Source organism: Rhea americana, unplaced genomic scaffold (assembly GCF_003343005.1).
Source record: "Rhea americana isolate MKP2758 unplaced genomic scaffold, rheAme1 scaffold_276, whole genome shotgun sequence".
In the NCBI taxonomy this organism is placed as follows: domain Eukaryota; kingdom Metazoa; phylum Chordata; class Aves; order Rheiformes; family Rheidae; genus Rhea; species Rhea americana.
This window is the reverse complement of record NW_028186397.1, coordinates 37,502-61,395: the sequence shown is the minus strand read 5'-3', so window position 1 is coordinate 61,395 and position 23,894 is coordinate 37,502. Positions and strand designations below refer to the sequence as shown.

The window sequence follows — 23,894 nt, the reverse complement described above, 5'->3', positions numbered from 1 at the left end:
CGCTCTCCCTCGGCCGTCCCCGCCGCGCGAGCGCGGCCGCAGTGGGCCCCGAAGTGACGGCGTGCCCTTCTGCAATGTCACCGAGCAGCGCGCCCGCCGCGCCGGGAGCCTTTGTCTTCTCCTTCCTTTCGGGAAGGGAGCGCGGAGGAAGGCGGGGAGCAGGAAGGCAGAGAGCGCCCCCTCCAAATTTAAAATCGGAGACACAGTCAAGGACCGACAACAACAAAATAAAAACAAGTAGGGTAAGAAAAAGACGCCTGTTACCTAAACAGCGGTAAAACCGAGCGGGAATTTGCACCGCGAATTAACATCTGAAAGGAAGACGACTASGCTTTCCGCGGAAGAGCTGCGCCGAGGAAGGAGGATGCTCTCGAGAAAGCCTAAAGCTCTCTTTAATATTAAACGTCGCTCTTGTGCATCAAACGCATCCGCTGCTCCCTGCGCAGAAGCAGCCGCCTGGGGTGAGCTCGGGCTAACTGGCAAGGTACGCAAGGCTGTCACCAAAAAGTAAACAGGGTAAACACGCCGCTCCGCCTGCACGCCGGCACGGGAATCAGCGGCCCAATGTGTTTTCACATCGCTCCTTCCAGAGACGACACAAAGAGACAATTAACTCGGTTTACTTCCCTGCTGCCTTCCTCGAAGTACTCCAAGAAATGACAAAAATCATAGATGGCAAATATTATCTCATCTAGAGCTATTCTGTCTAGATGGATTAATCACAATGTCTCTATTTTGGGATAATTTTTACTCATCCCGCCTCTGCAAGCTCGCCAATTCCAACAGTGGAGCTTGCAGGAAAGGGTGAGAAAGATTTGACTGGGTGGTTTCCTCACTTAGCTTATCTTGACCATGCGTTTCATATTTTACTTTGTGTTTAGTCATACAGAATAACCCAATTTAACAGCTTTTCGATGCATTGCACAGACCCTTTCAACATTTGGAAAGCCATCATTTAATGATATTTAATTTAGACTCACTTATATGCTACATTTGCTAGTTAACACACTCRCTACGTGGCTATACATTTATTACATCTGCCCCGACTCCGCAGCGTGCAATACACTCGGCATTCCCCGACAGCGTCGGAAAGACAGTTCGCTGCTTGAACATTTTTAAAACTGATTTACTGTTGCGGAGAAACAACCACGCAACTAATCTTCCAGGACAAATGTAACACATAAGAACAACTAAACTGAAACGTATAAATTCCATATATACTTAAAAATACTATTGTCTGTAATTTAATATAACAATATTTCTAGGCCTATAACCTTGCACGCAGAGGCAATTTCCCAAGCATTAATACTTAAATGGGTCATATGCACCACATCTGTCATTCTGTCCTGAAGTCTATGAGGCACAACCAAGACTCTGCAAGCCTATTGATTTTTCTAGCATTTGCTTTAATTTACTTAACCATTGAGAAATCCATCAGTACATAAAGGGCAACTGTCCATTACTGCCTCATTTGCAGACATTCTTTCCCCTCATTTTTTGGTAAATATTTCCCCTCAAATCGCTGTGTGTTTACAGTGTAAAAATGAAGCCGGAAAGTGCTCACACCTGTTTCTGTTCAGTAACTGCTGCACTGAGGTATATGTAATGTGCTTAAAGATAGAATAAATATCTAGACATTATTAYATCTGTGTGCAAAGGGTGGTAAATTAGATCCTAATTACATTAACAGGGATTCTGCCTCCCAGCTTAAATTTTACATGAGCACTCAGTAAAAATCCAAAAGCTCTGCTGTGGTTTCTTTACGAGCTGGTGATTACAGCTACTTCCTATGCGGTCACTAAATATTCTGTTTACAAATAAATGAAGAAGCTTTGAGCCAACTTGCCAGGGTAATAATCCGTTTTCTCCCCCAGCAAACCTTTACCGCACAAGCATGGCAACAATCAGAAGCCCGGGCTTCATCTAATTACTCTATCACATAATTTCACAAATTGCCTTTTCACTGGGGAGCCAAGTGCAAAACACGCTCACAGTGGGATTTCAGGCAGCAGCTTTCATTTACTACTCATTTCTTGTTAAATTAAACACAAAAACACCAGTTGTGTGAAAGAAGTCAAAAGGAGCGCTTGCAAACGAGCCAGACAAGTGTGTCTTACATTTGCACCGCTCGCACCGAACAGCCCGCCGGCGAGCCGTGTTTGCAGCGGTGCCATCGCAGCCTTTAACCCTTCGGAAGCGCGGTGCGTTTTTGGGCGCGAGCCTGCCGCGCCTCGGCCGCGGGAAGCGGGCCGGGCAGCTCGGCGAAGCCGCGGGGCCGCCCGGTTCAGCCAGGCGCCCCGCGAGAGCGCGGACCTGCAGCTCCCCGGGGCGGCTGCTGCAGCACCCTCGGGGCAGGGTGCGCCCCGCGCTCTCCTCCGCCCCAGCCCTCCAGCCTCCCGGGGAATGAATTCGGCCGGCGCGGCGGCAACGCAAGGGGCACGCAGRTAAATCGAGCCAAGGGATGGATCGCACCTACGTAACCAGGCGCGGGCGGCCCCCCGAGGCGCCGGGGAACCGGGGGGGCTCGAGGGCACCGGCCCCTCCGAGGACCGGACCCTGCTAATTAGCCGAGCGCTAACAAGGCAGGATGCTCCTCGAGCAGGGAGGAACATGAATTATTTGGGAAATAATTGCAGCCAGCGTAGCATTGCCAGTGGAAGTGAACCCAGGGTTACGTGCCTCTACGATGACATTTTTACATCAACAAGTACAAAACTAAAACACGGCCATTAGTAATTAAAGCCGTTCCCTTCTGCCGCACCAGAGCCAGGAGGTCAGGTACCGTTTTACATCACAAACCGRGCCTTTATGCCCGTAGATTTGCCAGCATTATCTGCACAGGGAGAAGAAAACATTAGCAGCAGCTGTCTGTGTGCTTCCACATTGAAAATCCTATTCATACAGACAGGTGGAGTAATTTAAAAGCCAATGTGGTGCAATTTTGATGCAGCTAATGCCACTGTTTACTAAAATGCCACCATTACTACTGTTTATGAAAACATTACTAAAATTACATTTTATTCATAAGAATCCAAAGATTCCAGTTATTACCAGCTTCAAAATTATTCTGCTCCAAACTGTGGTTAACAACCCTCCAGGGCTTACAACCTGCTGCGCTGACGAACCTGCCGCTGGATCCCAGCTTGGGGACCAACGGCAGCGCCGCGCGGCTAGCTCTCCGCGTTTTGGCAGGACAAATTAGAGACAAGCCTCTCTGGAAGGCTGCCACACAGCAGAGAGCAAGCTTGCCTACGAACACCAGCGGAAGACATTTGGATGTCAGGCGCAGGGCCCGACACTGAAATCAAAGGTTCATCCCCACTCCCAGGCGAGCGCGGCACACCTCCGCCATCAGCGCAAAGTTCACGACGAGCGAGACCTGGAGCTCTGCCCCTGGACCCATTCGTTAGCCAGATCCATCTCATACCGCAGTCCACCCACCTTCCCGAAAGTAGCCCCTCGGGCCCTCTAAGTCTCTGGCTGACATTAATAAAGGCAGCCTAGGAAGAACAGCTTCACTTCAAAGCTGACTTTGGAGAATGAATGTTGCAAGCCACCTAAGGCAGAGTCATCTCCTCGCCTCTCCCCTCTGACTTTAAAGAGATTCCCGTGCAACTTCCCACAGGCATACGATGAACAGATCCTTATTTTTATTAGACTATCATGCTTTTTGCATCACTGATACAGAGTATCACAGAGGAAACGTATTTTGCTTTTTTCCCAACCCCCCAAAACACATTTCCAAAATATTTTATGTTGTACAGGCTGAATTAGAATGGGTCAGCCACTAGYCAAGAAAGGACCATTCACACTCTACCCAAAGTCTGCAAAGTACCTTCTGGGTAGAAGTTTCTGGTTCATAAAACCGAAGATCTAATGGCAAGTCTCACAGAACTTGCCTTATTAAAACGATGGCCCACCACTGAAGTGAAACGAGTAAGCTGCAACGTATTACGGGTCTAAATCAGGAAATGATGCAAAAGAGGAGGTAAATTAGATAACTACATCTTAATTCAAATTCTTTTCTGCCTACTTACCCTCTCTCTACACATATATTTAGCACTACTGTTAAGTTACAGAGTGAGGAGCTGGAAGTGTCAAGGTGAGTCCGATCAGTATGTTTGTTCACATACAGGAAAAACCGATTTTCAGCTGAACGTTTTGGGGAAAGGATATCATTGTCCCTGGGAAAATTTTTTCATCAACAACAACAACAATCTTTCCACAACAAAAGTTTTCTGCAGGAATTGTTTATGGGTATACAGTAAACCTAATACAGGAATAGGGCTCTCTGACCATACGCAAAGGGAAGAAGGTGTAAACTGTAACAGAGCAGATGCCATTATGCAGATGAAGACAAACGCAGGAAAAGGGAACTAAAACTTTTGCAATGGCTAGAAAGCCAATTTATTCATTTTTCACTGCCCGCCCTGGAACCGCAAACACGCAAGTTTACCCACTGCTGCACTCACCACAACATCACTGTTCGAGTTCACTGGGACGTGGGATAAGTTCATGCAAATGGAGCCAGGATACCCTGTGCCAGAAGAAGGGAACCTATCTTACACAACTTGACGTATCACTCCCCAATCTGACCCTGTCTGCAGGGAAGCTTATCGTACGCTGCAGGTTAACGCACATTTTGGCACTTCACCTGATCTGATTAAGGTTTCACCAGCGCTCTGCTAAACTCCTTAAAGAGTTAGGAGATTGCCAATAAAAAATTAACTCTGGCACTTATATGCATAAGCATATCTGAGAATCAGCACAGCCTCTTTTGTAGGAACTGTGTCAGAGGACAAGCTAAACAAACAGCTAATAATGAATAACTGAGCCCACGAATTTCTCCTCATTTCCTGCTCGCRAACTGCCTACCAACATACTGCTGTTTCCTTTGGTGCATTCAGTATTTCAAGTTATTTGCCAAAATATTTTCGTGGGTCCTTCCAGATTTACAAATTGGTGCTCAGATTTCCCCTCCCTTTCCCCCCACCTCACAAGGTGATGCTTGAATTTCCAGGTATCGCCTTTGACTGCAGAAATACAGGAAGCCACACAATGCATTTCCATTGCTCGGCTGGAGGAGGCTAACTTCGGAAACGAAGGCGCACATGTGAACTATCACAGCTGCAAATTTAAGAAGAAAAGAGCGGGTGGAGAAGAAAGTACTATCTACTATTGACTTTAAAACCCTTATTACTGCAAATGGCCTTGCTAGTAAACTCATTTCTGAGAACAGAATAGTTATGCAAACAAAAGGAATTCTAGTACAACCAGAACAAATGTAGTTTAGCATCTGAATTAATCTTTATCATGTTGCAACTTTTCGGTATTCCCTCACTTCTGCTCAGATGTTAAATTTGTCTGGTGTGCGTGTACTAATGTGTTTCAGCAGCTTCCAAGTAATTTGGATTCTTTAACGTGCCGGGGGCTCACACACAGGTACAACAGTGCCTCCAAGGTGGAAACTGGGGGAAACTGGCAAAAAAACTATGCTAGTCCCATGGGATTAGACTCTCTCTCRAGAATCAAATCCTGCTTCTGATTTCAATCAAAATACTTCCCTGGATCGTTGTTATTCCTGAGACCTACAAGAAGGTCAGGATGAGATGCTTTGTACCGCGAAGGTTAAAACTACATGATTCTTGTCTTCATTAGAAGTGAGACTGAATCACTGATCTGTAAAAACAGCCGTTACGACTACGCCAAACTTTTCAGCAYGAAAACAGCTAGAACGAGGAATCTGTTTTCCTAGAACCAATTGACTAACACATCCTACATTTTTCCTTCCTGGTCTAAAACAAAAGGTTTGTAGAGYGCAGCTCAGCATTGGCAATTTAAATAACCCAGAGGACAGCGTAAGATCTCCGTATGAGACGCACGCTTTCCAAGAAATCATGAAATTGGAATAACAGCAGCTTTGCTGAGGGTATTCCAAAAAAAATTAACCGTTTTTTTGAGAAATGGCAGTTTGTCTATGTTAGAAAATGGAACAATCCTTGGAGGCTACGCAGCGGGTCAAAGCAAAAAATCTGAGGAAGATTAAAAAAAAAAACGTTCCAGCTTTTGACAGTCAGCGTCCTCCATCAAACTCTGGGAAGGATGAAGGGTTAAGAAGTTAATTCAAACCGAGTTACCTAAATCCTGTTTGTCCTCCTTTCTGGAGCTCTCAATTCAATTCTGACCGAGCCTTGGAATAATTATCTTCTCCCTTAATGAAATTTCCTGGTTTATCCAGTTAGAGCGTATTGCCACAGCACCTCCGCCCGTGGAAGGGATCGTCCGAGCGTCCCCATGCTTTAGGCGATGCCAGGCAGGTTCCGTCTCGCAGCCTTGGGCTTGGCGGCAATCGGTGCACGGGCGACCAAAGGCCTCCTGCCACCTCCGAAAGCTAAAATCACGCGGCCTGCCCAGGGATTTGCGGCAGCTGGCACTGAGAAGCCTTGCAGGTGTGTGTGTGGGGGGGAAGTTTTTCTACAGCCTTGCCCACAATAACATCAAGTGGAAGAGGAGACCTGCGTATTTGGGATAAAGGGGAGAAAAAAAGAAAAGACGATTCCGAGTGCGGTGTRTGGACAGACGAGCCCTGTTGCACGGAGGAGCTCCAGGAGCCCTTCAGCACCTGCAGAGCGAGTATCAGCTGGTGCAGGAGGGAGGGTCATTTTCAGCTGTACCTGGGGAATTTTGTTGTGGTTTTGTTTTGTTTTCAYGTGTCCAAACCCTCCAGAGAGGAGAACAAAGAAAACCCTCGCAGTTTTTAGCCAATCGTTTCCCCTTTTTGTGTCTTTGGCAGCCTAGCTTTGTGCCCGTGCGCCCTCTCGCTACGGCCCTTTCCAAAAAACGGCCGAGCAGCGAACGCGGGAGCGCAGGCAGGGAGCCCGGCGACGGCGGTATTTCAGAGCCACGCAACAGGCAGGAGAGGGCTCGAAAGCCACGTGCTCTAACCTTACCTTTAAGGAGTTGCTATCCCATAAAATAATCAGACATAAATGAAACACAAAATTCAGCAATGGGATAGTTCTGTTTTGCTTTTTAAATAGCAGCATTATGCCTTTAGAGTTGCATAGTCTTTAACTCGGTTAGATCATTTTATCAAGTAGTTCCTTCAACAAACTCAAATACCACTTTCTAATAAATTCTTTTATTCAAATGAGACTTTTCTAAATAGATTCTACGCTGCTTATTGTATGTTTTCGAGTTTATTAGTGGTATCAGGTGATCGATTAAGATTCAAAACCCAGACATACGATGGAAAGAAAACCATTCATTTTTAATCTGTAAAATCAATGTGTTTCAGTCAAGTCCTTTACTTTCCGCTCAGTCTCCCATTTCAGTAAGATTTAACCTCTTTAGAAAATTGTTTTAAAAGCAGTTAAAAATAATGATTAAATTATGGGATTTACATGAAAGAAATCCTTGGCCCATTCATTTTTTAAATCATGGTAATTTGTTTTTTAAAAGGTGTTTGAAGTCCTTGAATCTACCTCTGGGCACCATTAAAAAAAATGTTGTTTATAATCCCCTAATGTGCTTAAATAAAGCCTTCAATAGTTTAAATTGTTATTAAACATCTTTTGGGATTGTAACTTTATGGGGGGTTTTGCCTGATTAGATGATGAATGTGAAGATCATCAAATACTCATCACATAACAAACCAATTACTCTCTATAATCCCCCAAATGAGGTTTGAATCCCAATATTTTTAATTAACCTGGATTTAAAGTACATAGATGTTCCACAATGAGTGGACAAACACTTGAAAAGAGACATCCCTCCTAAATGCTCTTCTTCTGGTTTTAAACAAAAAAAGGAGGAATTACTGGGACAAAAGCATGGTACAGGTTGAAGCAGAAACTATTCCTGTTGCCATAATTAAATTTACACAGATCTTCTGGTTGTAGGCAATGTGGTTTTCCTTCCCCTCCTCCAAGCTTCTCCCTCGTTTTGCCCGCTGAGCACCACACATYACAGTGAGATCTTCTCTTGAAAAACAGTGGTGCAATGCGATCCCTGACTGTTGAGTGATCAAAATAAATAAATAAATAAATAGAAAGGGCCTGCAAAGTTCTGCCGCGCCGAGGCACCCCTGAGTTTACGCTCGGTGCAAGCTCCGGGAGCCCAGCTCCAGCACGGGACCTCCTTGTGCCCTTCCACGTCTGCTTGACGCCGCTCTGCAAACACCAGCCTAATTTTTGTCTCAACTTTTATGGTTGCAGGTCAGCTGTAATTTAGAGATATTTTCGCCTCTTGACTAAGCTATAGTTTTTGGGGGGAGGTTTGGGTTTGGGTTTTTTAATAGTAAAAAGCCACTCCTCGCACCTCAGATTTACCACGTTTCCCCAAGAACAGACTTCACACACCTCTGTATTTCTAGGAGATGGCCGGTGTTGTCATTTGCTGGCATACACTTCAGCGAGTTGCRCAGCTTCGCTTTGCTAAACCAACGGCCCAACTAGGCAGCTATTCCAACGCSGACAGTTAATAAATTTTAAGTCGGAAGAGCAACGGTTAAATCCAAAAACTACACAGTCCTAAAATGCGAGTCTGGTCACCAAGAYGGGTATTGTTTTAGCTGATTTTTTGTTGTTGCTATTATTCTAAGGGGGTAGGGGAAAGAAAAAGCAATGGGAATGAATTTATGCCCTGAGGTGTTCCTGATTATACYGCCTGCGTCCGCAGAAGCCAGCAGCCCTCGCCTTCGCTCTGCTCATCCGTCAAAATAACGGGGGGTTGCAGCCCAGCACCGAGCTATCGCCCCAACAGGCCAGCAACCACGGGGGCTCTGGCCTCGCGTTTSATTTCTTTTCCTTCAATAAAGGRGAGGGRAAAAAAAAAAAAGAATTTCCTCCTAAGTGGAAAACGAGAACTAAGGGACAAGCCTTCGGAAATGAAGTCAGTACACAGAGGAAGACTTAACAGTCTTCGAAACRGAATAACTGCATAGAAGGAATTAAAGCAGCCCATACACTTTTAAAAGATTTGTAGTAGTCCTACACGTATTTTAAATCATTCCAACCATTAATCATTAGTATGACAGACACAGCAATTACTGTCTATTTTGTTTAATTCCGTGCCATTGATGTGTATTAATATTATAATTGTGAGAAATTTTTTTGCTCTTGAAAAAGACAGCTCCCAAATAACAGCCCAATTAGGAGCGAGCRGCAGTCAAGGGGCAGCTGGGTCTCGCCATGAACCGGAGCTCGTTTCTTCCCTGTCATTTCACGGACAGTAAAGCAGAGGCAGGGCAAAACGCCGCTATCACCCCATACCCGCGCACGCCGCCTCCATATCGCCTCCTCTTTCGGGAAGGACCTTGCGCCCATCCCAGTGAAGTTCCTATTCACTTTAAATAAATAAATACGTGAATAAACAAAGCCAGGCCTGGCAAGGCATCAAGCATTCGGCTCGCCTACGCCTGCACCGTCCCGGCATTTCTGCCAGCTCCTGGCAAAGACGCATTCCTAGCTGACTTTCAGAAGCTCAGTTCCTGCCTCTGATGGGCTACAACCACCGAGCTGAGGGTTGGAGCCACCCRGCATTCAGCCACCATCTCCCAAACTGCTGTGCTGGAGGGGCCAGAAGAGCCTTCAATAACCCTGCCAGCGGTGCCCAGCAGCCCAGAGCCAGGCACGGCGAGCCATCCCTCCAGCTCAAACTCTTGCAAGCACCTCGGTGGCCGTTATCGTGAACTGTGTGCAAACAGCATCACTTCCTCGAGGAAATAAGAGATCTGGGGGACATGATTTCCCCAAAGAATTGCCTAAATAGGGGTCCTGGGCATGGGAAGCTGTGGCTGCAGTGCACAGGGTCATATGAGCAGTCACAGTCAGAGGTCTAGACATCCTCAAAAGTGAACTGGAGTCTTAATTTCTTCAACTTCTCTACCTCCCTGCTCCTTGGTTCCAACATTCGGGCTGGGCATTCAGAAATAACGAGGTTTCCTTCTGTTCGTCTAAGCTGCGACTCCTGCATGTTATCAAACCACGGGCAATAATATCCCAGCAGGACAGTGACTGTGAACATCTCCGTTCCAAGCCATCTGAGCATCAAACCCAGGTGAGTGTCTCACATCTGCCTCTCTCCTAACCAGGAAGGGACTTGGGAGCCTTCCGTGGCATGGCTGTTCATGCAGAGCTTTGTACCTTCTGTTGGCTTGGGGAACCACCTCAACTGGATTTTTGGTGGTAGAGGGGGTCAGCACCTAGAGCAGCTTGTTCAGCCTATTACACAGTAGTTTTCTCTAGCCCTCACTGCAATAACATATTATCTCCTGGCAGACATCTTCCTCCACGCCCAACACCCTTGCTTTTCTCAGTGCACTTGTTCTCTGGTGCTTCTACTGATGAGGTTTTYTAACTACTAGCCTTCTTACTCCAGCAAGAGCACTCATTACTGAAATACATGCTTGAAAAAGTCTACAATATTCTGCTGTTCTCACACGTTTTAGTATCAGGAAACTGTCCATGACCCCAGCTAGAGTTCATTTGACAGGTCTGTCCCAAGGTGGTCCTGGCTAGAGAAGGTTGGGCTGGGGGACTGGGAACCAACTCAATTTTGTTGAACTGATCAGACAAGCCTTAAGCTACCCTGACTCTACCAGGAAGCTGCACTGCGATAAATCTGTGTGCTTCACCTGGCCGGGCTCATCTTGCACAGGGGATGGTGGATTTTTAAAGCAAGATTTAGCTCAGTGCTGTAGTGTAGAAAAGGCAGTGCCCTTATGCATATGTCCTAGGAGTTTCTGTATTTGAATTTTCCGAGAGAAGAGGCTACCTTACAAGCAGATGCCCAGATGGTGTGCCCAAGGGGCAGCTGCCATCACCGCAGCAGGCACCTCAGGCACCACAATTTTGTCTCTTATGCACCACTACTGCACAGCAAAAGGATGGAAGCCCACCTGCACCCTACACACTAAACTAACAGCAAGTGATGGGGCCCATTCTCTGGTCCCGAGACTGCGCACAAAGTCAGTCACATGGTCTGGTCAAGCCCACACAGCTAAACGCTCAGCACAGGGTGGCTGCAGTCAAAATGTCTTTTGGGAATTGTCCTTGCTATCTTCTGAAACGTCCCCAGGAACTGGCTTAAACCGTGGTATCTGGCCAAGGCTAAGAGCATGCCAGAGACTGCTCAAGCGGTTTAACAGCACAGATGGTCATAAGGTCCTGCACCAAGGTCTGGGCCACATTTAATTTACCAGCACAAACACAGCAACAGGCCATTTCCATGAGAAAAGTGCTAGTAATAACAGCAGCAATATATGCTTCTTCTTTCATAATTCCTCAGCAAAGAAGAGCAGTTGCCAATTGTCCCCTGGGGTAGCTTGTCACCAGACCACAAACCAGCTGACTCTGCCGCAGGTGGGTATGAGTGTTCCCACCAGTATGGCACCCTTAGATGGTTTGGAGGGCAGGYGCCCTTAACCTCACATCTACCTGCAGAGAGACATCAGGCTATCAGACTACCGCAGGAGAAGACCTGGAACTGGGGAGTCAACCTGGCTCTGCCAAACCAAAAGGGATCTCAGCTCTGGGGCRTGATGCCCTGAGCACCGCCAGGAAAGGCCTAAGGGGCTGGCAAAGCTAGGGCAAGGCTARGGCAGAGTCTGCTGGAAAGAGGGACTAATAGGGACATATCTGAGGCCCTCTCCAGATGAGGAAGATGAGTGTGCAGGCAGGCAGGTTCATTCATAGTAACCCAGGGCTGTGAGGGGCAGAATTCACGGCCTGATCCCAGTGCTGACAAGAGTCRCGCTGGATATCTGGTTACTCGGCTTGGCTGGGGATGGAGGGGCGATCTGTGCGAGCATTTCCTCTGGTTTATGAGGACGCCCTTGGCAGAGCTCCACTGTGGTTGGGCAAGTTGGCTGGCTTCTTATTTCACCCTGACCCTAACTACCGGCAGGGAAGAGACTCAACTGCTGAAATCGGAGGTGAGAGACGGTCACCACTGCGTGCAGATTACCGACAACTCTCGCCTGGGCCTTATTCTTCCGCCACAGAAAAGCACACACAGAAAATCTCAGGCTGAAGGCCTAAATCTCCACAGTGAATGAAAACACAGTGACAGATCACCATAACTTGATGAAAAAGAAGAATGGCATTAGAAACACTTTTCGAAATGCTAACATTAGAAGGTGTGGCACAAAGTATAAATTCTTTAAAGGAGCTCCTGCATCCAGCTTAACCCCACGTACCTGTCCAGAGGTTTTATTACTAATCCCAGAAATGAATATAGGTAACTGTGGCAGCAGAAATAGCTGCACCCTCCCCTCCCCTTTATGATGTTAAATACAGTAGTGACTTATACTCTGAGAACGAAAAAGACTCAAAGAAAAAAAAATGGACTTTTCTATTAAACCAGATACATTCAGACCTTTCATCGTGAAGCATCCGATGATCTCTCACAAACCTCTGAAAAAGGTCTTTGTTTTCTTTTGCTTTGCTTTTAATCTCTCCAATCATTTTCTGAAGTTCTCCAGAACACAGAGCCATGGGCCGAGCGCTGCTCTTTGCTACAGAGCAGCGATGCCCACATAAGCTAATGGGAGCTGCAGCTGCGTGAACAGCAGGGCAGGCCAGGTCTCCGAGGTTATTAGCATGAGCTTAGCCACACTTCATGGCAACATCCTTTAAACAACTGCAACTCAAACCAAAAATCTAAAAGCAACACACAAAAAGCCCCCCAAACCATAAAAACATACGCTCCATACTCTTCCCCTGGCATCTAGCAAAAGAGACAACAACTATGCTCAGAAAAATTCCCTGAACTGCCTGTCAGTAACATATTACGTATTTCTGCTTTCTATGGCTACTACAACTATGACATTTTCCATGTTTTATTTTGCATATGTGATCTAGAGTTCACTTACTGTTAGATGCTGGAACAGCCATGCCCTCATGATATTTGTGGCTACTTTGGGAAAGATGCCACGCTTTTTATGTCGCTTTTTGTCCTTATCTGGATCATCATCATCACCTGTGCTGGGGGAAGCTACACTGTTGTCCAAGCCGTCACCTGTAAATATAGTGAATCAAATTTTGACTTATGCTACCTTTAGACACTTCAGCCGAAGCCTGGCTTTGGGTATAAACTGCATCAATATTTAAATGAGGTATAAATTCTTTAACACCATAATTCACCAGGGTTTGAAGGGATGGGGGGAAGAGACACAGAGAGAGAAAGGGTCTTATAATTATATTGGCCCAGTTCTGGTTTATCCTGCAGGACAGTGAGGCCATTTCTGTGATTGGATTCAGCACAACAACCCAACAAAAGGTGCTTTTTCAAAAAAAAAAAAAAAAAAAAAAAAAAGGAAGAACGAAAAAAAAGATTTTTTTTTGCAAGCATCTTGCTTGCAGAAGTGGGAAAGGTGGGTTTTCTTCACACTGAGTCACTTCCCCAAAACTAATCTGATGTTTCTCCCAATCAGCTAGTTTGGCTGAGATGGCAGTTAGGAAAGWGTCAATGGTATCTCATCCCCGTGACGTGTGTGAACCTTGGTGCCACGACCCACTCYGGGATGCAAAGATCCGGTTAGAAGAGCTAGGGTAGATGCAGCTCTCTTGCAACATTGTATCTTCTCCTCAAATTCAGGAACAACCAGAGAACTGGGGCACCACTTMCGCTACATTACGTTCCTAGATGTCCAACTTGCACTGGCTTTTCCTGGGATGCAGGGATCTTAAGTGGCCTCTATTCTCCCCAGCCCCAGCCTACAGAAATTCATACTGGGATAAGTAGGTACCAATTTGACATACACTGCAGGAATTAAAGCCCTGCTTTGTGCTGGTGCACCATATCCGTAWTAGGTGTCTGCTCCAGTTAAACAACAACTGATCCAGAATGAATTTCCTTAATGCAGAGAAAGTCTTAGTTCCCATCACATTAGCAACGTATCTACGGGACTATACAACTGCATAGCAGCCAGCTTTTGTCTGGGGCATAGTAACGGGCTGGCAGTCACTGGAAAACAAAAGTTGCAGCGCCTGGCCARATTGCATGCAATTTTTGTTTCAAACTCGGAAAGCAGTTTATAAACAAGTCAACGTAGCAATTTAYTCTTTTTGTGCTCTGCATGTGGATTGAGGGGTATATTCTGGCTTCCAAAGACACTGCATTTGTAACTGCATGGAGCTGCGATGCAATTAGGCAAGTGTTCCTTACACCCCCAGGCAAGAATGACCAAGAAAGTCAGCTGAATTGGGCTGAATCAAAACTACCTCTGTTAGGAATAAGAAAAAGTGTAGGCTTTAGACTGTCAAAGTTACGATTTGTTAAACAACTTTTATCACAAAAAAGTAGTTATTATTAGCATTATGTCCTTAGCATCTTACTGACTGTGACAAATTTATAATTGTCCTTATGACTTRGCCCGGATCTTCAATGAGATAGAAACCTTGAATAGTTACAGAAACAAACAAGATTTTTATGAAGAAATCAGATATCTGATAAATTCTTTGAAAGCCCAGTGTGTAAAAAAGGGCTTTTATACAGAGAAGCAATTCACCATATAAAATAATAATTCATAAAAGAAACATGAGCAAAGGAAACAACTCAACAGCATTTAAAATTCCACGGGCTAATCCACTTTCTGTCTGCGAGAGGCAAACAAGGAAAGAAAAAAAAAAGAAAGAAGTATTACGCATTCATTGATTAAAAATGAAAAGCTCCTAACTTAATGACACTGCCCTTCCCCACCTCCCTGCAATTGTTTTGCCCCTCTTTTTTTAAAACACACTTTCTCCTCATTTCAAACCCCCTTCAGGTTAATTTAGTAGGCATTGCCTGGTGCCTGACGAGAGGAGTATTCATTGATAATTTATGGAAATATCTACTATAATCCAAGGGAGATGACTTTTTTCCAGCTTTGTGCATCAATAGATAATCAAGGCCTTAAAGCAGCCTTAGCTTCCCATTACCTCAGGCAAAAGAATTCCTGAAAGCATGCCTTCGGGGCACCTGAATTATATACTCCATTAGGGGAGGAAAAGCTTTCTGCATTCCTTGTGTAACACTCCCCAGAACCTTTCCTGTTTATTTCTGCTGTATGAAAGCAGAAGCATTAGGAACAGAATTTTTTAAGTGAAGACTTATGTAGATACAATGGCGAAACCTTTCAAGCGAGAGCCAGATCACCTCCTTCAATCCCTGGCAGTGACCTATCCCAAATAAAAGGTTTCTGTTACATCATTAGCTCAAGCCAAAAACAGCCTTGGCTTAATGCACAGTTTGTTCTTCCTACTGTTTTTAGGCAAATACTGCTACTTTACTCCCATCTGGGAGGGAAATTACACTGCTGGGCTGTAATCTAAGACAAGATTTTCATTGGAAGCAAATGCTTTCAATCCAGTGTAAATACTGGTGCATGTTCAGAAAAGCCTAAAACAATAAACCCTGGCCCCGTCCGACACAAGCTGCAGAAAGCGAAAGGCAGCGAGCGGCTAATAAAGCGTCCGACTATCCTAAAAGCAAATTCTTCGGCAGACTTTTGTAAATTGTTTAACCTCGTCCACTCTTTTAAATTGGAAACCGATCCGGCCAAGGCTAAGCCACGCAGAGCCGTCTAAACGGGCAATTGCGGATTTCAGGATTCCCGTCTACTTTGCAACCCGATACAGCCACCTCGGCGAGGTCTCYGGGGATCCCCCCCCCCCTTTTTTCTTTCCCCCCCCTTTTCCAAGGCCACGAAACAAACTTGAAGAACCGCTGCCCGGCCACACGGTAGCAGCTACGAACCGCGTTTGTAAAATGTCAGCGGTGACTTCATTCCTGAAGTTGACTTCTCCTGCCGCCAAATGAAGGCAAACTGAAAAGGTGGAAATAATCATAGAAATGATGCTAGTCCATAAACAAGCTTACAGCCTCATTAGTATAGCAGTAGGCTCCGCTGGGTGATTTATGCTTGTTTTGCTGATGCCATGAGGAAATGCCATCGGGCAACTTTAGCCAGCTGCTAATGGTTTCTGACAGCTTCTTAGCAACTAGTGCAAGCAACGTCGTGGCGTTTGCTAGTGACAGAAACCGAAAATGTCACATTATCTGCCCATGTGTCACGAAGTCCGTGCGGCAATTAAGGAGCAGGCCAGCGGCCGCGGGGCCAGCGGCTCCGGGGAAGGGCCCTCGGCGCCGCGGGAGCCGCCGCACGTCKGGCCCGGCCGGCCTCGCCGCGCGGCCCCGCGCCCGACGTTTCCGAACCGCTTTCGCCGCGTTTTACAGGCCGCGGTCTCGGGAAAGGGGGCTGGCCACGGGTGCCACGACCCCTCCTTCGAGCTCCGGCACTGGGGCCACGCGAACCCCTCGTCCCCGACGGGTCGCAAAGCTACCGGCGACCACGGGGCGCCCAGGACAGCTTTCCCCCGACAGCCACCCTCGCCCCGTGCGACGAGTCGGCGCTTGARTCGCGAATTCGAATTAAGAGTAACTATAATTTCTGCAGCTTTACCTGTGACACCTCTTACAGAATTTCCTATCCAGTGTAACCCCCACACCGACTTTAAACAGCGCATAAACAGGCCTATGTGTGAAATGTGATTTTCCTGTCAGGTGCAAACCGTGAAGTCTTAGAAAGCAGCTCCAAGGATGCAACAAGTTTTTGTAAGGTGAGAGCGAGAGGGRGGGAATCTGCCACGCAAGCTACCGCTAGCAAGACTTGAAACACGAATTTCCATTGCAGGCTGCCAGCTGTTGCATGCACCCGAGCAGTCAAGGAAGAACACGCAGATTTTTTCCTTCTGATGCAACCAGCTCAAATTCGGCAAAATACTGCAGTGACGAAAAACCATATCCAAATGGCTCTGATGGGGGTCGGAGTGGCTAACTCTCATGTTCAAGGACAAGTAAATGACTCACCGAGCACCACCGCTTCCTCCCACCAAGCTAGGGAAGGAGGAAAACTGAGCGGCGCAAGGGGTTGAACGCTCAGGAAAGCCAAAACAGACCCACAAAGCASAGTCTGGGGATGTCTATCCAGCTGGTAATTCAAGTCGCACCTATCCGCTGTGGATAGCTGGCAGTTTACATGTCAGGCCTGTCAGGGTAACAGATTTTCCAGTGATACATTATTTTAAATTTTAAACACATACGTAGAGATAACGTATGTAACACGTACTCCCTGGGAACTGCTCTCAACTCGCCCATACCCAAGCCAGACRTGCAAGCCGAAGGTGGGCACGACAACAGAAACGGTAAGGCAGAAAGCTTAAAGTGGCTGCGTGACTTCTTTATTGGGAATAACATTTTCTATTAGTCTGGATCCACGATTAGTCAGATCTGATGGAAGTACCCACTCAGAGACCTCTTGAGGTCAACAGCAATCACCACAGTGCATTCAATGGGTTATGGAGCAGACCCCAAAATGATTTACAATAATGAGGTAGCTCTGCTTGTGAATTTGAAATACAGTGTTGGGGAGAGGAAGATTTTTTTTTCTCTTATTCCTTATAGAAAAAGAGTCTCTTAAATATTTTTAATAAGTAGTAACGAGGAACAATAAGGTTGAAAATGAGCATTAGGAACGAACAAATACCATGTGTTYGGGTTTGCATGCATTTCTTAAAGAGATGCATTACATTTTTCATGCAGCGATTCAGACCATGACATAAACAGTAGGAGGTTGTCAGTCACAGATAGTATCCATATTTACAAGATACCAAAGGAAAGAGTTGCAAAAATATCCTACACAAATACTCATAGATGGAGTAACCTGGACAAGTATGAATTACACTCTGGCATTTGACAAATTTTCAAAGTTTTTTCCCTGAATCACTGTACTTTGTTCTTCAGAGACAGGAGCACCTTTTGCTAGTAACTCGAGCCTCCTTTTTGACTTGAATTCCCTTCAGGCAAACAACGAGCAAATGAGCTGTCTACACAAAGAGTAAAAACAGCATTGATGAATAGGGCGGGGAAAACCGCAGATTTTACTCATTTTCATTTGTTCAGCTTTTTTTTTTTCCCCTTTTTTTTTTTTACAGCTAAACACTAAGGAAACCTCTTCTGCAGAATGTAGCACAACTTCTTAAAGGGGTTCAGGAAATTCTGCTACTACGGATAAGTTGTAGGATATTTCTGGAGCCATGTATCTACGCACCATATGAAATATTAAAAAGAAAGCAAGTCATTGTACRTGAAGCAAAAAACTCTCTGCTGCCAACAACAGAAGTTTACTTTGAGCAGTTGGAAGCAAATACCCTACAGAAAAAGAAAACTATCTGGTTAAACAGAAAAACATCCTGCTTTAACCAAAAAATGTAAAAGGCTTAAACAAAATACATATTTTTTTTAACCTAAAAGCCAACATAACGACCCTACCACTTCTTGGTTTTCAGTCACTCCCCATTTGGGGAGTAGCTCTTTTTTGAAACCTATTCCCTCAAATCTCAGCTGATGAGCTGGCCCCTGCAGCGAAGGGTCCAACCAGTGCTGTTTTCCATGGGACGTTAACCATGCACAGCTGACGCACAGGGATATCCACAACAGGATTTGACCGCCCCTATTCAGTGGGGGCAGAGGAGCACAAGAAGCTGCAGAAGGAGCACAACTCCAAGTCTGCTGTGCCACAGGGGAGTTAAGCCCACCTAGCACCCCAAATGGCCCAGGAGGTCAACTTCTATACATCTCCTTAGGTTCTTAACAACTGTATCTATCTTCACGCTTATCCAGCTTGCTAGACACTTGACTCTTGGACTGAACACAAGAAGCTGTAAGTTGCTCAAAGGAACGATCAGAAGTATATTATGTATAAACTAAGGGATGTATTATCTGTGGAAACAGTTTATTACAGTTGAAAACTAGCATTGCCCCCCTTCCTACACAGAGCTACCTTGCCCCAGACCCTGTCTGCCTGCATGCTCTGGAGAAGATGATGCCGCAGATTTCATGATTTGCAACAGAAAATACACACCAGAACTTTGATGCTGTCCAAACCATTAAAAATTAATTTTTCTATTGAAAATGAGTCAAAAAGAAAATATTTCATTGTTAGGTGAGACAAATCAAAAGTGCTCAGGTTTGCTGAACTCAGCTAAAGCATTTTCTTTTGAGCCAGCTGAACGCTAATGAAGGCCAGTCCAAGCTGCAGTGTACCCTTTGGGAGCTGTAGTTCAGTTGCTGCTTGCCCCAAATTCTCTTTTGGGGGGCTGGACCCTTGTATCTCTCATCTCCTATGATCCAGCACACATGAGGCAGTTCCTTCAGCTCATTTGCCATCATACACCACAGGAGTCATATAACCACAATGAATATGAGAGAATTAGTCCAGGCGTGGCTCAGGCAAGTTGAGGTTCGTGGCCTACCAAGTCCATACAAGATGTTCCAACTGGAAGTTCCCACAAACTTCGTTTCAGCTGAAAAAGCTTTYGCTGATACGCAATGCATTTTCTTCTACTCCTGCCACTCCCTCTTAAAACAGTATTAATAACAATACTCTATCATTTTCTCTGTCCCTGGTCCATCAGTAACACCTGATGATGAAAACAAGGCACAATTAAAAGAAAACTGACATTAAACTTCACTTTGCATGCCGTGGTGACACCATGTATTCCATTTCCCCAGAMACATTTGTCAGATTTTGCAACAGTGAAAGGCAGAATGAAGAGGATGGAGAACAAAACACCACTCGTTTCCTCTCCCTCTCCTYTTTTGACAATGACAGCGCCTCAGCYRCAAAACTCCCACCATCTCACACAACCTTACAAAGATCCACTTGCTACACACCTTACTCGAACAAATTCCAACCACTGAAATCTCTTCAGTGGGCAATTCAGGAAAAGACACCTAGCTTTGAACTTCAGGCAAAAATTAACTATTTGCTTTGTACCTAAAGCAAGAGGAAGACAATGTTGACTTTTTATGGAGGGTTCATCCAAACCGAACTCTTCTGAGACAGGCAGCTTGTTCTGAATGCAGAGCTGCATGTTTCATAGTTACGGAAACGAGGGCAGAATGAAAGGCTGGCCACATGCACCTATAAGCTCTATCTCCCAGGAGTGATTCTGAGGTCTGATGAAAGTTGTCTGTGTGGCTGCTTAAACTCCTCAGCTGAGGGAGGTAGGATGGCAGGAGAGAGCCCAGCTCCTGGACCGCAGCATCTCCCAATGCCAGGGCTCTGTAACAACAGGCCAGTAGCTGGGCCCCAAACACATTTCCTCCTTTCTCAGCAAATGTTAGAAACACCTGCAACTGTGACAGAACGGACTGCACTGGAACCATGAGCTTCCCCTGCCCTGCCCTGGCACTGCCTGGGCATGCGTGGAAAAAGGCTGCTTCACTCCCAAAACATCCGTGAGCAACCTCATGTTACCACACATCCAACCAGCTCAGGAAAAAAAAATGCCTTAGATGCAAAGTAAGTGCTCTCAGCCTTCTGTCAGAGCTTCTAGGGGGGTCTGAGAGGGAAGAGAGTAGACAGAATTAATAATGTTTTTCTTATGCTGTCCCCACTGCTCCCTGTTCCCCAGTGCCCTAAATCCACTGCTCTTGTTCCCAGAGCAAAAGCCGGTCACTCTGAAGGGTCCCTTTACAATAGAAGGAGGCTGCTTCTCGGCAAGGAGGTACAGAAGCCAAAAGGAGATAAGTAGATTTGACAGAGGCAAGCTCTCACCAAATTTTCTTCCACTTGACTGTCTCTCTCCAACACAAAAGGCAAATCTGTTCTGATTAGGTGGTGATTAAAAAAGGCTACAATGAGAAAAACAAACCTGAAGTTCGGCTTTAGAGTGATGGTGAAAGGCACTGCAGCGTCAGCCTTCTCGCAGTGAGGAGGGAGATACATCACTGCGGTGCAAATGCTTCCCATTTCTCACGATAAGAAGGGGAGGGGAGCTTTCAGAAACCGTTCTCTACAACTGTTCCCCATGCTGGCATGCAGCACGCCAACGGGAGAGCCTGCAAACTCACACCATATGAAAGCCATTCAGGGAAATAACACGAATGATTCAGCACACTTAATTTTGAATGCTGTATTTTGTCATTTGTCCTACATTGCACTGTAAGGTTGTTTTTTCACCCCTCAAATAAAAAACGAACAATACAACAAGAAGAAAATAAAAAGCAAACCATTCAGAACAAACTGATCTCAGATGGTCCAAATCATGCAATCAATGTGGAGGCAAGGTCAGATCAACCCCGGACACTTTCCCCAGAATTAGCAAACAGGTGGGGTTGGAATGCCCCTCTGGAGATCATCTGGTCCAATCCCCAAAACTTCACCTGAAGTAACATGCAGGTGCATGTTATCTCTTTTTACCTTCCCATGCCACATATTCCTAGACATAAACTGCCCAGGATTGCCTTCTACAGGCAGGCTTACAGGAGGAAAGAGAAAAATTTCTGGTGTACCCTTGAATTTTAGCATTTGTGTCACTACATCCAGCAGCATCACAGTGGGGAACCCACTGCAAAAGGGACAAAGCACAGGAGGAAGGTAACTTTGCCCCTTCCAGTTTGTCTCTAACTTCATCCTTTCTCAGCAACAGAATGTAACCAGAGTCACACAGAAAGCAAAAATAGGTCTTAACAAAAAGCTGTCCAATGTCTTTAAAAAAACATAAGCAAAATCCAAATATCAAAAAGCAAGCCAAAAAGATTTCTAGTGTCTCTTTTTCAATTCACACCACTCGCTGTTATCTCTAATAGTAATAGAGTGCATGGTAGGAATGGATAGTAGGAAACAACTGCCTGCTTTTTAGCAATCTGATGCACTTTAAAGAAGATAAATGAATAACCAAGGAAGTTAAAAAAAAATCTCAGCTTTTGGCAGGCTAAAAACCACGGCATCACAATCTGCCTGGAAGAACAGAGAGGGTGCAGAAGGGACTATGGATGCTGTCCTACCCCATCCCTACATCAGTGCAGGACAGACATGATTTGTCCAGCTCCCTGCCRACTCCCCATCTCTTCTTGGGTCAGTCCGGCAGAGCCTAAAAAGTYACCAACATCACTTGCAAAATGGGTCCATCAATTATCCAGTTGATCAAGCAGCAGAGTCTTGGTGAAGGTTACTGAGCAACACAGGTCTACTATGTACTCAATTTTTCTTGCCCTAACTTTCTAAAGTGCTTCTCCTCTTAATTCATGAACTCTCCAYGTGTGAGTACACAGCACAGACACATGGATAGCCAACACCGCTCTTGTTGGAACACCAACAACATCCCCACRTTTTCCCTGTGCACGCAGTATGAAATAGACGGATTTTATTTGAAATGGTTTCCATATGAAGGAAGAAAAAAATAAATAAAATAAAAGACTTTTCTGAGCATCCTGTAAACTCTGGGAAGAGAAAAAGAATGGCATGGAAATGGAAGGAGTAACCTGGAAAGGAGAAAGGAAAAACAGGAGACCTTGGYTTAAAGGTGGGCGTTTACCACACCCTTATCCCTGCCTTCATCTATAGAAGGTGTTTGCTTTTAAAAATCTCAGAAAAAATGCAATATGTGAGCCAAGTCAGTCAGCCTCTAGGCAGATTTAACTTGGGTGACCTGAACTTACTCTGGAGATCACCATAGGTCTCTCTGACCTTGGCAGTGACACAAGGATCATATTTTCACATGGATGAACTGCTCTRGAATAATTTTGCCAATGTATTAGGCATAAAGAGCCTTTTATTTAGCAAATATGTCTTCTCTTTCTGCCTCTTCTCAAACAAATCTATTTGCTAGAGAAAGGGGGGAAACCCCCTCCTCCCTTCATTWCAGTCTGGCTACAAGTCTGGAGGGCCATGCAGAAGCATAGCTGCTCTGTGCTCACGGCAACATATCTTCAGGCTTTGCATTCGAAAAGATGCCCCTTTGGAGTAGCAGGGAAGATCTGCTGCTTTTGATTGGGGCAGTCAATCTACATATTTGTATATTATATGCAAATGCCCGCAAACACAGAGATGGGGAAATACATAGATCAACAGCAAGACCGTTCACCTTTAATCATGAAAACAGAAAACATGATCCTCATCTTATTCCTCTACGTAAATGAAGATAGCCTTGCTAAACCAATGAAGCTGCATGGATATAAGCCCCCCCCCCCCAAAAAAAAAAAAACACACATCTAGGCCCTGCAGAAAAGTGATTGATTTGGAAGAAACAGGTAAACAGCGTGTTACTGGACAACAGCCAGCAGAATTTTGATGATGCAGACCTTCCTGTTTCAGAGTTTCACCAGTTTGGGGTATGGTCACTTGAGGTCATACCAAAGAGCCCTGAGATTCTGCAGAAGGAAGCCCTGCACACTTCCTCCCCATTAYACACGTGGTTAAAGCGGCTATCCAAAATCAGCTATTATTCTAATGCAACCTGATTCTTAATTGCTAAAGAAAAGCAGACTGAAACCACAGAAAGGGTTTTTTGGCACCAGCTAAGGAAATATTAGTTTTTGAGGTCAGAATAATATCCCTTAAAAACATGAACCAGCGTGATCTTTTTACGCTGCATCTTGATAAATTGCAGGCAAAATATTAGAACGTTATGCTGATTAAGACCAGGATGGTTTTGTGATATATACATATATATATATGTATGTATGTATATATATGCACTCAGAAATGCATGAAAGTGGGGGGAAAAAAAGACCTTATAAAACCTGCATTCACATCACAGACAAATAAATCCTACTACTTCCAGCCTTTACTACGAACACAATTCTCTTCTAACAAATTCATTATGTGTTGAGTAGAACAGAAACACAAATTTCAAATTGTTTATGAACCCCATGAATCACCCCATATACAACTTTTGCTGTATGACTGACCACTTGCAAGCATCTCTGTCTTTAGACCAGACAGCCAAGACTTCTCCCGCAGGAGCGAGTCTCCAGTCCCTCACTTGCGCTCTCTTTGTGAGCATCACTAGATATATAAGCACCAATGCCAAAACTAGTGATTCTCTTGAGACCAGAGAACA

The 23,894-nt window shown here is 45.3% G+C and overlaps 1 protein-coding gene across 1 annotated transcript in view; it reads right to left on the bottom strand.

Moving 5' to 3' along the window:
* The window catches only part of MEIS1 (Meis homeobox 1), an 88,848-nt gene that overhangs the window by 33,604 nt on the left and 31,350 nt on the right, over positions 1–23,894 (bottom strand). The window contains exon 3 of the mRNA XM_085308440.1: positions 12,875–13,020. Within this exon, the coding sequence (XP_085164566.1) occupies positions 12,875–13,020 (146 nt within the window). The remainder of the gene's footprint in view (positions 1–12,874; positions 13,021–23,894) is intronic.